The following is a 16,065-nucleotide window of genomic DNA, read 5'->3' as shown; positions in this document are numbered from 1 at the left end:
TCTAATATTATGTATTAAATTTTATGTTTCACATTATATTGGTGTATATTTATAGGAATTATAGCACTTTTCTTTCTAATCCAGATTTAGGTCGATCTCGAGAACTACAATATGTGTACGTGGATAACAACATTCATCTGAAAGGCTTGCCGTCCTATCTGTACAACAAAGTCATCGGGTGCAGTGGGTAAGGCTGATTTCACATTTTATACTATCACTCACCTCTTTTGCTAGCTTTGTTTCTACTTCAATATTTAGTCCTAATAAAACTCAAAAATAGATGAACTACTTTTGATAATCCTGTTCAGTTTTGTTTTGGGGCTTAATATGTTAAACCAAATACCCTTAAAAGTCAAGAATATTGAGCAAGCAATTTAGAGTATTGTACTTCAAGTTTAGTTAGTAAGTTGTAAATTTGGTCAGTAAGTTGTTTGTTATTTTCCAGTCAAAAGAAAAATTAATCTATGCATACCATTATAAGCTCAATAGTATCAGTCACAGAAACTGGAGGAATCTGCATTAACGTAAAAGCTTTTCTTTCTCTGCACTCCATTGCAGTGACAATTTTACTACATTAGTATCTAGGACTATACCAATTGAAAATATTTAGAGCTCAACATTTGAAATAGTCCCTCAATACAAATCATGATTCTAGCAACCAAAACGTATGTTTCAGTTAATAAGAAACGATAGGCTTTTATTTTCAGAGCAGGAATGATCTTTCATTCTCAGTTAGGCTTTTAGAAAGATGGCTTCAGCTTCTCTTTCTATAGCAGTGAGAAAGAACCAACCCTAAAGTGGTTCCCAGAGTGGCGTGGGCTTAACACCGGACAACTCAGCTGCCAGAGCCTGCTTTTGACTGGCCTCACTTAAGCAGCCAAAGGATACTTGGAACACCTTTGAGGGTACTTAGACAGCATGTTGACTCTCTCCTTATAATTTCAAACATCCTGCATAACCTGGCTCATACTGTATGTAGTTCTGGCAAGGAAAGGGATGCCAATAAACTTGTGTGTAGCGACAGCCATTCCCCTGCTGGCATGGCTCCGGGGGATGGACATTGAGCAGTGATTGCTCCAGAGAGGGTAATCCTAGTGGCCTTCCCCTAAGAAAAATTATACAGTTGTTATCTTGGGAGAGCCCTAGATGAATTCAGTGCCTGTATAGGCTGATGAAATACAAGCCCAGAGACATATTTCAGAACCTTCTATGAAGCATAGAAAATAGAATATGTAATGGAGTTTTTAGCTCATTGATTTTTCTACAGCTGATCATGTGACAGCTATGATCCTACTCACTCATTAATCATAATGAGTTTGTAAAAGATCTATAATATAGCCTAATTTTTCCAAGTGGTGAATGAAATACCCTCAATCACCAAGATACACGGAATGATGCAAGTAGGCTCCAAAGCTGGAGGCAATTTTCTTGCACCAAAGCCTTCAGAGACTGCACTGAAATATGATTTAAATCTCTACCACAATTAAAGAATAGCTCTTACTTGAGGTAAAGAGCCTTCTTCTTTGGTGTTTAGACATGGATATTACTGACTGCCAGAAAGTTCTATTTGTGCAGAGTAGAGAGATAGTATATTTTATTTTATTTATTTCATTTTTGGCCGAGCCGTGCAGCTTGTGGGATTTTAGTTCCCTGACCAGGGATCGAACCTGGGCCCACGACAATGAAAGCACCAAGTCCCTACCACTAGACCACCAGGGAATTCCCTTTTTTTTTTGATATATTTTAATTGTTGACTTGGTATCTGGTAGCAGAGGTAGTGAATTTTATGAGAGTTCCAAATCTTTGAGAAAACAGTAAGGCAGAATATGCAAATTACTAGCAGATAGTCTACATTTTTTATTATTATTAGCATCTTCCTTTGGTAGTAGTAATAAGAAGATAAATTTTTAAAAAGACAGTTATCAATCAGTTTTCTAATATTAATAGATGTTGGAGTGTTGGCAGTCCCACATACAAATAAACAGTGATCCAAAAGGTATTTTTAATCTGTTGGTTTAACTCAGAATGCATTTCTTATAGAAGCGGTTCTGGTGGTTATACTCCTAGCCAGCTCATTAAAAGGTCATTTAACCCATTTTGCACCCTCCAAATTATACTTACTTATAAAATATTTCTGTGGCAAAAATGTATTCAGAATTCTAATACATGTGACTATTGAAGTCTTGGCAACAGAATTTAGGGGCTCCCCTTCTTTTATCTCTTTTATCTGTTGCATATGTGCAAAAGGACTGTCCCATTCCAAGTCAAAGTGGGGGTGCTTTGGGAAAAGGAGGGGCAAGGTCTAGAACAGGGTTCTAAGGTAAATCTTATATAAAGAGCATAAGGGTATTTGAGGCCTAGAAAGTGTACCTTTTGATTCTGAACAAGGATCTTGGTTCGGTTGTTTATTCAGTGCATATTTATTGAGCAACTACTCTGTTTGGTCACTGTCTAGACAATGGACATACAATGTAGGAGCCAAACAATTCAGTACCTGCCTTCCTGGACCTCATAATCTAGCTAGGGATCCAAGTGAACAGTCAATAATTAAACAAACTCCGTGCTAATTCTCTCCAAGGAGATGATACTTAAGCTGAGCATAGAAGGATCAGCACACTTGGTTCTCCACCACCACCATCACATGTTCTTTCTAGCCCAGAGGTAGGTCCGGAATAAAGAACACATCAGCTCCTGCTGTACTGTGCTTTCTCTGAAAGAATTGTATTACCCTTCTCTGATTAACAGTCTAAGAAAATTAGAGCAAAATGAATACAGCTTTAGGGACCTGTGGCATGATATAAAAATGTCTGACATATATATATATATAATTCACATCTCAGAAGGAAAATAGCGAACCAGGTATAAGGCATATAAAAAGGTATAAAAATAGCTAATAACAAATGTTGCACAGTTTCAGGAAGTCTCACAAAATTATCTTTGATATTCATAGAAATGTGAATAAAGTTAGCTCCTCCTTATTCTATGTTCATTTATTTGTCAAGTAATTATTGAACTTTAGCAAGTCAGCACTGTGCTAATAATTGTAGAAAAGATAATTTAGATGTTTATCCTAATATATAAAAATAACTGTAATACAAAAAATAAATACCCTAAGAGAAAAGTAGAGTGGTGAAAATTTAGAGCAGGGGACTGCCTCTTTATGTCCTAGCTTTGAAGTCACACACTGCCATTTCTATTATATCCTATTGATTACACAGGTTAACCCTATTCATTGTGAGAGGGAACTTCCGGGAGGCGAGCAGCATGGGAGCCATCCTGGAGGATGGCTGTCACAGATTCCTTGCATTCATGCTCTTTGCTAGCCTCTTGGAAAAGTATAATTTTTATTTTGTCTGGATTTTTCTTATTGTTACCACAGAAACAAATGTCTTCCATTCTTCTATATTTTACCTTGAAAGAGAAGTCCCTCCCATGTTAGAATTTTAAAAAGTGGTAATTGGCACATTTGCTTACTCAGGAGAACTTAATGGTAAAAGTGGCCCAATACCAAAGTTATTTTCTCAGTTGTCTGATTATGAGAAAAAGAAACCAAGACACTACTTCGCTTTTTCATATATAAATAAGCAATTATAGCTGGATTTGGGTACAAATTGGATAAATGATTTGGTTAAATGGTTTGTTAATATAACCACTCAAGGTAACAGAGTTGTCTTTATGAGAAATGCATTCAGAGTTCTGAGTTAAATCAGCATACCAGAAAATATCCTTTGGATCACAGTCCATTTTTGTGTGGGGGCTGCCTACACACAAAAAACAAGCTGTACTAGATACTTGAACCACACCTCCGTGTGGCAGGCACAAAGCAGCCTAGCTACATACTAAGAAAAAACTGAGGTATGATTTGAGCTGTCACTCAAGTGACAGAGTTTGTTGTTTGATTCCAATGTAGTAATTAATTGCTTATTAAAACAAAAATAGTGACACTCCTTTTAAGTTTTAGAGGAATATAACAGAATCCAGAGTATCCACAGTATAACTTTCAAAATGTCCAGGGTACAATCCAAAATTAAATAACATTTGAAGAATAAAGAAAATATGACCTAGTGTCACGGAAAGTAGAAACTTTACTTGATGAGCTTAACACAGAATAGTATAAGAGAGGAAAAGTCAGTGAACTTGGAGGTAGATCAATAGAAATGATTCAGTCTGAAGAACACACACACACACACACACACACACACACACACACACACATACACACAAAGACTGAAAGCAAGAATGAACATCAGCATCATCAGGGACCTGCCAAACAGTACAAACAGTACAAAAAAGCCTGATATTTGTCATCCCAGAAGGAGAATAGAGAGAAAATGGGGTGGTAACAACAAAATTGTTTGAAGAAACATTGTCCAAAAATTTGCCAAATATGATGAAAGACATAAATTTACATTTTCAAGAAACTCAGTGAACTTAAGTAATATAGATTACAAAGAAAACTGTACCCAGTCAAAGCTGCTGAAAACCAAAGATAAAAAGAAAATCTTGAAAGCAGCCAGAGAAAAATGACAAACTACATACAAAGAAATAATTCAAAAGACCATTGCCTTCTCATCAGAAATTTTGAAGGCCAGAAAACAGTGGAATGATAATTTTAAAGTGCCAAAGAAAAACACCAATCAACCTAGCAACCAGCAAAAAATACCTTTCAAGAATGAAAGTAAAATAAATGCATTCTCAGATGGAACAAAACTAAGCCTTAAAGAGGCTCTGCCAAGAGGACAGACGTTTTATCCAAACCAAGGTTTATTCTATCAGGGTGACATAATTTCTTTCCTTCTCCATATCTACTTTTTCCCTTTACTTTTCCTCTTATTTTAAGCTGAAAAAAAAAACTTTTTTGCTAAAAAGGGTTAATCTGGTAGCAGTTCCCCCAATAATGAGCATGTGGATGACAGTGTATTTTCTGAAGTATAAAAGACAGTTACTTGCGTTCTTTTGGTAAGGGAATTGAAACTAATTCTTTACTCTTAACACTTTGGTTGGTGGCATGGTAAGTTTGAAAATGCATATGAATTAATTTGCTACATCACATACATGTTTTGGAGCATAATCTCCGTGGCAAAATGATGTTACCATTCATTTAGCTTGTTTAGGTTTAAATGCTGAATGGCAGCTCTGAAAACATTGAGTTGAAAGGGAATTGTGATAATTGTTATAAATTATTTATGTAACTAAGCCAAGGGTCCTGACATTTATAACAGACTTCAACTCATTTTAATAACTCACTTAAGGGTTCAGATGTACGATCTTTTTTGTAACCACCTCAGCATTTATTCTAAAGTAATAAAAACTATCGAGTTAGAAATCAAAGATGCCAAGGCTTAACAATTGCCAGCTACTAGTTATTTCATTTTATTGTGAACTGAGCATATCATGGAGCTTCCATCCCTCTTTACTGACAGTTCATTTCATGATTACTTCTTATTGAGATGAGCGACACTAGCTTTCAAGACAGGTACCTTTCCAGCCTTCTCTCCCATTTGCTGTTCTCTTCCATGGACCTGAGAGTCTGGCCACTAGAACTGTTGTGTAAGCCCATCTGCCCTGTGCATTCACAGAGCTGAATCCCTGTTCCCTTTCTCTGGAATATCATCATGTTAATCTTAGTTTTCAACAGTAGATACCTTCAGAGCAACATCTAGACTAGTGTTTGACCAAATATCTGGATGCTGTGGCCTAGCCAAGTTAATACAAAAATTTAACCATCACACCATGTATATTATCCCCCAAAATCATGTATTATAATAATAAAAAGAAAGCACAGCTATAAACATTGCTTAAACTTTACTGTGTACCAGGCAGTGTACTCATTGATTTATCTGCATATTGCACATTATCCTCCCAGCAACCCTTGTGATAATCATCCTTATCTTAGAAATGAAGAAACCAGAGCTCAGAAAGATTGTCTCAGGTCACAAAGCTAGATGGCAGTAGAGTTGTTATCTGCTTCATTGTCCACACTCTTAACCACTGCACTACATATACTGTCTCCCTCTTCTCCTTGGTCTAGAATCACCTCTATATGTTTGAGCCCCTCTACTAGCTTCTTGAGAACAGGAATGAGAAATACCTTTCTTGTTCCTGCATCATTTGTAGTGGGGTGGATATTTGGTATCTGATGAGGTCAAGGGAAGTTGGCTATGGCCAACAGAAAGATTACTAACTCATGTGAATTCCTGCCTTGTAGCCTGCATTCTACATAGCTGCAACTCTTCTCCAGTGTTAACTAGAGAAGGCATTTAATAGAAGTATTGTAAAATGAATTTAATTAGCTGTTTACAGCCAGCGGTGAAGAGTAGGAACTTCTGCTAAAAGAATTGTCAAAGGGAAATTAGACCTTATATAAAATGAGGATCCACATACTTGTTAATGTGAGTCTTTTCAGCAGTTTGTCAGAAACCTAATCTTTCTAATTATTGGAGACAGAGGAAGCATTAGGAAAAGTCTGGCTTTCAGTTTTCTAAACCTTTATTTGTTATTGTTAAATTCTTTGGACAGTGTTCCTTATAGAGTTCATCAACACTTGTAAGGTTAAGAAGCAGCAGCTGTTAAGGCAATAGCGGTATGAAGTAATTATTCATGAATTGCTTGCTTGCTTTTTACCCTATATTTTTATTGTTCTATGATTTTGCCCAGGATTCTCATAACTAAAATATGGCTATAAAGTTTGGAAACAAATAATATGCTTTACCATGAGTATTAGGCTTCTCCATAGCAACAGAACCAATATAGAGAGAGAGGGGTGGGTGTGTGTGTGTGTGTTTGTGTGTGTGTGTGTGTGTGTTGTGTAGGTGGGGGGGCTTGCACTGAGAGGAAGAGGGAGATTGATTTATTTTAAGGAATTGGCTCACATGATTGTGGGCACTGGCAAGTCTGAAATTCGCAGAGCAGGCTAGAGACCGAGGGAAGAGCTGATGTGGTAGCTTGAGTCTAAAGACAGTCTGGAGGCAGAATTTTTCCTTGGGGGACCTCAGTCTTTTCCTCTTAAAGGCCTTCAACTGATTAGACAAGGCCCACTCAACATTATAGAGGGTAATCAGCTTTATTCAAAGTCTACTGTTTTAAATGTTAATCTCATCTTAAAAATACCTTTACAGAAATATCTGGACTGGTGTTTGACCAAATATCTGGGTGCCCTGGCCTAGCCAAGTTGATACAAAAATTTAATCATCACACTATGTATTGCTGTATATCATCAAAAGAGTCACTTATTATGTGTTTGCCTGTGTTTCCAGACTTAGTGGCCATACTGCATAATAGCATATTGGATATGATCCTCTCATCTTAATTTTCTCCATATTAAGAAACAAATAGTAGTTATACAGTAAAATTTAAATTTATTTCCTCATCTTCACAAAATGCTTCATAAGGGTAATACCTTTCTAACCCACAGAAATACTCATGCAAAGTCACAATTGTGCTGCTACAGACTCTTCGTGTTTTTGTGATCACATAGGGTCAACTGAGGTTTTGAAAGTAAGAGGGGTAAAGACAAAGTAGCAAATCAAAGAAAAATATCATAGAAATTTGGACACCAGTTGGCAGGCCGCTGTGCAGCTGCTTTGCACTAGTGTATCCATACTAGCTGTTAAATTATTGACAGTATTGAAGTATTTCTACACAAGTTAATGAATAGCTATTGAACTAAAAGCCCCTGAGGTCCCCCACTGCTGTGTCTGCCTTTCCCCTAAGATCGCCCCATAATCCAGCAACTAAAAGGCTAATGACCAGCAGAACAGAGGGCTCTAGGACTGTGCTTTAGCACAGTGGTACTGTTTGTTTGGTTTTTGCTTGTTTTATTAAACTATAATTTACATACAGAAAAGTTCACCCTTTTTAGTGTATAGTACTGTGAATTTTGACAAATGCATACAGTTGTATAGCCACCACTATGATCAAGGTTTAGAACAGTTCATTCACCCCCAAAATGTCCCCCATGTCCCTTTAAAATGAACCTTTTTTCTTCGGGAGACACCTCAGCCTCTGGAAACGGTTATGTTTTGTGTCCCTATGTTTTACCTTTTCCAGAATGTCATATAAATGAAATGACACAGGCTACTGCAAACATTCTTGTCTGGGGCTTTGTGTGAACATAATTTCATTCCACTTGGGTAATATCTAAGAATGCATTTGCTGGGCTATGTGGTAAGGATACGTTTAACTTTATTAAAAACTGCCAAAATGTTTTCCAACATGGCTGTGCTGTTTTGTATTTCATGAGAGTTCTTGTCAGTTTTTTCTTCTTTCAGACATTCTAATAAGTGGGTACTATCTCATGGTTTTAATTTTCATTTCTCTAATGACTGTTGATGTTGAACACGTTTTCATATGCGTATTTGCCCTCCATGTACAGTTGACCCTTGAACAATGCGCGGGTTGGGGCGGACTCTCGGCACAGTCCAAAAACCACATATAGCTTATAGGCAGTCCTCTATATCCGGGGTTCCTCTGCATCTGCAATTCCACATTTGTGGATTCAACCAACCCTGGATCATGTAGTATTGTAGTACTTATGATTGAAAAAAATCCATGTTTAAGTGGAACCACGCAGTTCAAACCCATGTTGTTCAAGGGTCAGCTGTATCTTGGGTGAAGCGTATTCCATTCTTTTGCCCTTTTTTAAAAAACTGGATTGTTTGGGCTTTTTCTTACTGAGTTTTGAGAGTTCTTTATATATTCTGAATACATGTTTCTCATCAAATACGTGATTTGCAAATATTTTCTTCCAGTCTGTGGCTTGTCTGTCATTCTCTTAACAGATTTAACTAGCCTATATTGTGGTTCTTCATAGTTCACCACTGATAAACACACAACTTAAGATATATTTAATTTAATCCATAAATGAGACATTTTCCATTTGACAGATTACTATATTTTCCTAAATAACCATTTCCTTAAATGTTGCCATCCTGGTGGGTAACCAAATACAGATAATGTGATGCTCATATCTTTTTGGCACATCTGCTCCTGAGACAGACTGGACCCCCACGAACTACCCCAAAATTATTTCCTTTTTGGCACCATGTGGATGACTCAGTATTCTTTTCACCATTTCCTTTTTATCTTTTCTCTTTCAAATTTCTTTCCCTGTGTGTGAAGACTCAAAACAACCAATCTGTATTTGGAACTGCTTAGGCACCAATATAGAACTGCTAGATAGAAGAGAAAACTGATCACATTCGATGAGTTAACAACAGAACTTCCATAATACAGTTAGATAATGTGTGATTTAGAAACATCAAACGTTGTGACATATCATTGGTAAAAGATGATGTCAGGAGAGACTTTATAAAGGAATTAGATTTGGGGAAGAGTAAAATTTGTATCTGGAATGACAGGATATAGAAAATTCCAGGCCCAATTTGGCCTGTAGGCAAGAATAGCCATGGCTCATTGAATACAGTGTTGCTTGTGTTAAGGGGTATGATTCAGAATCCACAAGGAAATGGTAAGGCCACCAGCATCCATGGGATACCCTTCTGCTTAAGTTCTCTCCCTTTTGCATCAACTAAGGTAACAGGGTCATTTCTTAAAATTTGACTAGAAAGCTTCCATATTTTGACCGTGTACATCAGTGTAAATATCATTAACTTACAAAAATAACATTACTAACAATTTTGAAGCCCCTGTATGGTTCTCTCCCATGTATGCTCCTCCTTCTTCTCCAAGGTTAGCCATTACTCTGAATTTTGTATTTATCATTCATTTTCACTGAGTTATGATTTTAATATATGTAAATACATCCCCATATAGTGTATTGTCAAGTTTTATATCTTTTCTTTAACTTTGTGTAAATTGAATGATGCTGTATGTATTCGTCTATGGTGTACTCCTTTCACATAACCTTTTGTTTTTATTCTCCAACTTCTCTACTATTTTTCTGCTTCCCTTTAGAGAAAAATTCTTTGAAAGAGTTGTCTATACTCACTTTCTCCACTTCTTTCTATTCTCTCACACCAGTTAGGCTTTTATCCCCATTGCACCTATATAAAGTATATATATAATTTGAAAAGTTTTGATGTATATATGTATACACACACATACATACGTACCTCTGAAACCATCACTGCAATTAAGATAATAAACATATCCACCACCACCCAAAGTTTCCTCGTGCCCCTTGGTAGTCCTTCCTTCCTTGTCTTCATCCTATCTCCAGGCAACCCTGATCTGTGTTCTGTTAACTGTCAATAAATTTGTATGTTCTTGAGTTTTATATGAATAGAATCAAACAGTATATACTCTCTTTTTCTCTGTCTTCTTTCACTCAGCATAGGGATTTGGAGATTTATACATGATATAGTGTGGATCAACAGTTCGTTTTTTTATTGCTATGTAGTGTTCCATTGTATGGATATATCGCAGGTTGTTTCCATTCACTTGTTCATGGACATTTGTGTTGTTTCTAGTTTTTGGCTTTATTACAGATAAAACTGATGTGAACAAATGTAGACTGTCTTTTAATGGTCCTAGACTTAAATTTCCTTGGATAAATACCTAGGAGTGGAGTGTCTGGATCATACAGTACATGTATATTTAATTTTTGGAAGAACTTCCAGACTTTACAAAAATAACTGTAACATTCTACATTCCCACCTGTAATATAAGAGATTATCAGTTCTTACATATTTTAAATTTTATTCTAGGTGTGTAGTGATTTTTCCATTACATTGTTAAATTTCATTTCCCTAGTAAATAAGGGTGTGCATCTTTTTATGTTTTATTTGCCATCCATATATCTGCTTTGATATCGTGTCTAAGTCTCCCATTTTTTTCCTTGGTTGTTTGTGTTCTTATTATTGAGTTCTGAACATTCTCTATAGATTCTGGATAAAAGTCTTTTATCATATATATGCTTTGGAAGTATCTCCTCCCAGTCCATGGCTTACCTTTTCATTTTTTCACAGGGCCTTTTGGAGAGCAGACATTTTTTATTTTGATAAAGTCCAATTTATCAATTGGTTCCTTTATCGATCTTGCTTTTAGTGTAACCCAAATCACAAAGATTTTCTCCTATGCTGTCTTCTAGAATTTTTTCTTTTTTTTTTGTGGTACGCGGGCCTTTCACTGTTGTGGCCTCTCCTGTTGCAGGGCACAGGCTCCGGACGCGCAGGCTCAGCAGCCATGGCTCACGGGCCCAGCCGCTCCGCGGCATGTGCGATCTTCCCGGACCGGGGCACGAACCCGTGTCCCCTGCATCGGCAGGCGGACTCTCAACCACTGCACCACCTGGGAAGCCCTGTCTTCTAGAATTTTTAAGAAATTAAGTTTACATTTAGGTCTATGATTCATTTTGAGTTAATTTTTGTGTATGGTATGAGGTATGGTTGAAGTTCCTTTTTTTACATATGGATATACCAGTTGTTCAAGCACCATTTGTTTAAAATACTATCCTTTCTCTACTGTATTTCCTTTGTATGTTAGTTGAAAATTAGTTGTCCATGTATGTGTGGGTCTATTTCTAGATACTCTGCTCCATTCATCTGTCTGTTTTGACACAAATACCGCACTGTCTTGATTACCATAGTTTTACAGTTAGTCTTAAAATTAAAAAAAATTTTTTTTACTATTCTAGCTGCTTTGCATTTCTATATAAATTTTAGAATCAAAATTTCAATTTATATATATTTTTAAAAGCCTGTGATTTTAATTGCATTGAGTCTTTAGATCAATTGGAGGAGAATTAACATCTTAACAATATTAAGTCTCCCAGCCCATGATCACAATAAATGTCTAATTCCTTGTCTTAGACATCTTTTGTCTGATTTATCTCTAAGTATTTCATATTTTTCATAGTATCGTATATGGTATTTAAAGTTTTTAAAATTTCCAATTGATTGTTGCAACCATATAGAAATACAAATGATTTTGTATAACTGATCCTGTATCCTCCAAACTTGCCAGGCTCACTTACTAGTTCCAGTAGGGTTTTTTTTAGATTATCATGGACTTTCTACATACACTTATGTCTTCTGGGAAGAAAGTCAGTTTTACTTTTTCCTTTCAAATATGGTCATGTTTTGTTTCTTTTTCTTTCATGACTGTACTGGTTAGAAGCTCCAGTACAATGTTAAATAGTAGAAGCAGTGAAAGCAGACATGTTTGTCTTGCTGAACTTATGGGGAAAACAGTCTTTCAACATTAAGTATATATTGACTGTTGTTTTTTCATACATATGCTTTATCAGATTAGTAAATTCCCTTCTATTCCTAGTTTGCTGAGAGTTTTTTAAATTACGGACGGGTGTCGAATTTTGTTAGACCCTTTTTCCACATCTATTGAAATGATTATATGGTTTTTCTTTTTTAGGTTTTAACATAGTGAATTACATTGATTTTTTTAAGGTTAATATAATCTTGATTAATAAGATAAACTTCATTTGGTCATATGACTTTATACATTGTTAAGTTCAATTTGCTAAAATTTTGTTTAGACTTTTTCCACCTATGTTCATGAATGATACTGGTTGTTTCTCTTTTCTTGTGTGTTCATCTGGTTTTGGTATCAGGACAATGCTGGCTTCATAGAATGAGTTGGGAAGTATTCCAACCTTTTAACTACAAATTCAACTTCATTAATAAATGTTGGGTTGTTCAACTTCTCTGTATCTTGAGTGAGCTTTGCTAATTTTTGTCCTTCAAGGACTTTTTATTAGCATAAAGTTGCTTCTTATATTTTTATTATCTGTAGAAATCGGACAATACCTCCTTTCTCATTTCTGATATTGGTAATTTGTGTCTTCTCTCTGATTAGACTAGTTAGAGGTTTATCGTTTTTATTGATCTTCTCAAAGTTCCAGCTTTTGTTTTCACTGATTTCTCTCTATTCCTTTCTTCTATGTCATTGATTTTCTTTATGCTCTTTATTATTTCTTTTATTTACTTAGGGCTTAATTTGTTCTCTTATTTCTGGTTTCTTTAGGTGAGAGCTATGTATGCAACATGTCCTTCTATGCAGTAATTATAATTATTGTTATAATGACCTTTTCTGCCAGTTTTAACATCTGTCTTGGTTGTTTTCAGTTGCATTTTTTTTTCCTCATCATAGGTCATATATTGAAAAGCCTGGTAATTTTTGGTTGGATGCCAGACAGTGTGAATTTTATGATGCTGAGTGCTGGATATTTTTGTATTCATGTAACTATTCTTGATATATGTTCTGGGATACATTTAACTGGAAACAGTTTAATCTTTTCAGATATGGCTCTTAAGGATTTGTTAGGTGGGAATGGAATGGTGTTCAGTCTAGCACTAACTATTCACCACTACTGAGATAAGACCTTTTTGTGTACTCTACACAATGCCCCTTGAATTATGAGGTTCAAGTTTGACTGATAAGAGCAGACACTATTTCCAACCCTCTGTGACTGCTGGGCACTGTTACCTTTAATCTTTTCAGCTCGTCCTTTTTCCAGCCTCAGGTAGTTTCCTCATATGTGCTGATCAGTACTCATCTCAATACTCAAGCGGAACCTTTGCAAATCTCCAGAGTTCTCTCTCTGTACATCTCTCTCCCCTAAGGTTCTCTGTCCTGTGAACTCTTGCTGCTTTGGACCCCTGAACTCTTAGTTCCTTGTCCTCAGTTTAAGGTACCTACCGGGCTGTGACTGAGTTCCCCTTCCCTGAGTTAACTTTTCTCTTCAATCAAGTCTCTGCTGAAATGTCACCTCCTCAGAAAGACTTTCTTTAATTATATTATCTAAAGTAGTACAGCTCTCACTCCCCTCTTCACTCTATTTTAGCATGTGTTTATCTTTTAATTGCCCATCTCTCCTCACTATAATAAGCTTCATTCTGATCTTAAGTATGTCCCTAACAGAATTTTATGCTCATATATATTAAATAATATATACAACAAAGTTCATAATAGCCCCAAACTGGAAACAGCCCATATGTTTACCAGTACTACACAGCAATGAAAATGAATAAGCTATAGTACGTGCTGTAGCGTGGATGCATCCCAGAAAGAATGTGTTGACAAAAGGAGCCAGATACAGGATTCTTCATGCTATTGAAGAAGGCAAAACCAAACTATAATGTTAGAATTTGGAAAAATGGTTCCTTTTGGGATAGAGGTTTTGCTTAGTAGGAGAGCCAGCGTGGCCTTCTGAGGTTCTTTTTTCTTGAGCTGAGTGGAGAAATTGAGTAAAATTAATTGAGTTCTAGGTCAGATACTGTCTTCTCTGTAGACCCTTCCCTAATTCCTTAGAAAAAGTCAGTTCCTCCACCTTCTCTGACCCAATATTAGAATAATTATATTGTAATTATTACATTTTTCAAGGGAAGGAGGTCATCTTTTGTTTTTTTAATTTAAGTATTTTGACTGGCGTATAGTAGGTGCCCTGGAAACATTTTCTGATGAAAGGAATGAGCAAATGCAGGAACTTGTAATGAACAAATAAGCTGAGGGCTTCTGCCTTCCAATCCTGTGCCTTCTTCATTGCCTGTTTCTAGTTGAGGGTAGGGAGATTATCTCACGTTGTATCTGGAGAGCCGAGGCTTGTTGGCACCTATTTGTCGTTAGAGAAGAAAAGTGTTGAGACTTTTAGGTAAGCTGGTGGTCTCAGACAGAAGGTAGAATGAGATTGGACTCCTGAGTTTTGGTAACCCTGTAGCTAAAGGAACAAGGATGCCTCTGCCTTCTGGTTATGAGTGGCTGTAAGGAATAGGATGTGACTTGGCTTATTCAATAGGCTTTGCCAAAAATATTTTCTTCACAGGTTTATGGAAGGACCCAATAAAGTTATCTGCTATCGTTACAGATCTGTTTGCTTTGTAGGGTTTTGTTCCCCCAACACAAAAATTTTGTTAAACCATGGTACTATAACTAAACAGAGTACTCTTTGTTCCTTTTAATTTTGAAAATTTCAATAAACATAAACTTGGAAAGGGTAAGAAAATGAGGATGAATAGAGCTTACAAAGCAAATTGTATAGACCCTATGAAGGAAATTTCTTCTAATTTTGTCCTTACTGGAAGTGCTTGGACCTCAGTGAAGATTTAGCTGAGTTCCAAATGATGCATCTAAATTTCTATGCCAGGTTTTATTAAGGAACCCAGAATAGCATCTGTTCAATTTGAAAAGAATTCTGCTAATTCATCAGTGTCTTAAAATTTAAATGTATATTTTGATTAACATATTTTTATTGGCACATATAGTCATTTCCTTTTGGCTAATACTACTGTGAATGTGTGTCTTTCTGTAGCTGTGGTGCTCCCATTCAAGTTTCCGAGGTGAAGCTGCTTTCCTTTTCATCAGGGCAACTAACAGTTTTCCTCCCTGCTGAGGTGAAGGCCATAGGGACAGAGAAGGATCACGTCCTGCCTCTGCAAGAGCTGGCCATGAGGAGTCTGCATCACACCTACCACAGTTTTCTAAAAGGTACCCGGGACTTTTTTCTTTTCTTTTCTTTCCTTTCCTTTTCTTTCCTTTTCTTTTCTTTTCCTTTCCTTTCCTCTTTTCTTTTCTTTCTTTTCTTTTCTTTTTTCTTTTCTTTTCCTGCCTCTTATTCAGTGAGCTTAGGAATTGTATTTTATGCTGTTTTAGTGTTCATTTTTCAAAATTGTGGTAAAATGTACATAACATAAAATTTACCATTTAACCATCTCTAAGTGTTCAGTTCAGTGGCATTAAGTACATTTGCGTAGTTGTGTAATGGAACACTTTTTATAAGAGAAAAGTTTTAATATTTTATTTTAATATTAATATTTTATATTTTAATATTAAAATATTTTATCAACACTGAGCCCTTCAGCACCCCCTATAGACACAGAGAAGCATTCACTAAATATGGTCTTCAGTCACAAAGAACAGAGGTTAAAAGTTAAACTATGCAGTTTAAATGAGAGAAATTGGTGTTTGGGAGCACATATTTGGTGGAAGTGAGAAGGCTGGCAGAGGTACTTTCTTCCGTATCGAAAAATGTGTAAAGATCTTATCCTTAAAGCAAAGTTGGGTACTTCTTCCAACAGAGCAAGTTTTTGCCTTGTAACCTCCTTACACCTGAGAAATATATATACCTAAAGGGAAATTAATTTCAGGAGC

The 16,065-nt window shown here is 36.2% G+C and overlaps 1 protein-coding gene across 2 annotated transcripts in view; it reads left to right on the top strand.

Annotated features, from left to right (window-relative positions):
- The window catches only part of LRRC28 (leucine rich repeat containing 28), a 187,100-nt gene that overhangs the window by 138,550 nt on the left and 32,485 nt on the right, over nucleotides 1-16,065 (top strand). For both annotated transcript variants that reach the window (XM_065871899.1, XM_065871900.1), the window contains 2 exons: nucleotides 85-187; nucleotides 15,227-15,402. In XM_065871899.1, the coding sequence (XP_065727971.1) occupies nucleotides 85-187; nucleotides 15,227-15,402 (279 nt within the window). The remainder of the gene's footprint in view (nucleotides 1-84; nucleotides 188-15,226; nucleotides 15,403-16,065) is intronic.

Source organism: Phocoena phocoena, chromosome 2 (genome assembly GCF_963924675.1).
Source record: "Phocoena phocoena chromosome 2, mPhoPho1.1, whole genome shotgun sequence".
Classification (NCBI taxonomy): domain Eukaryota; kingdom Metazoa; phylum Chordata; class Mammalia; order Artiodactyla; family Phocoenidae; genus Phocoena; species Phocoena phocoena.
The sequence above is the reverse complement of the archived record's forward strand: the minus strand, read 5'-3'. Positions and strand labels throughout refer to the sequence as shown.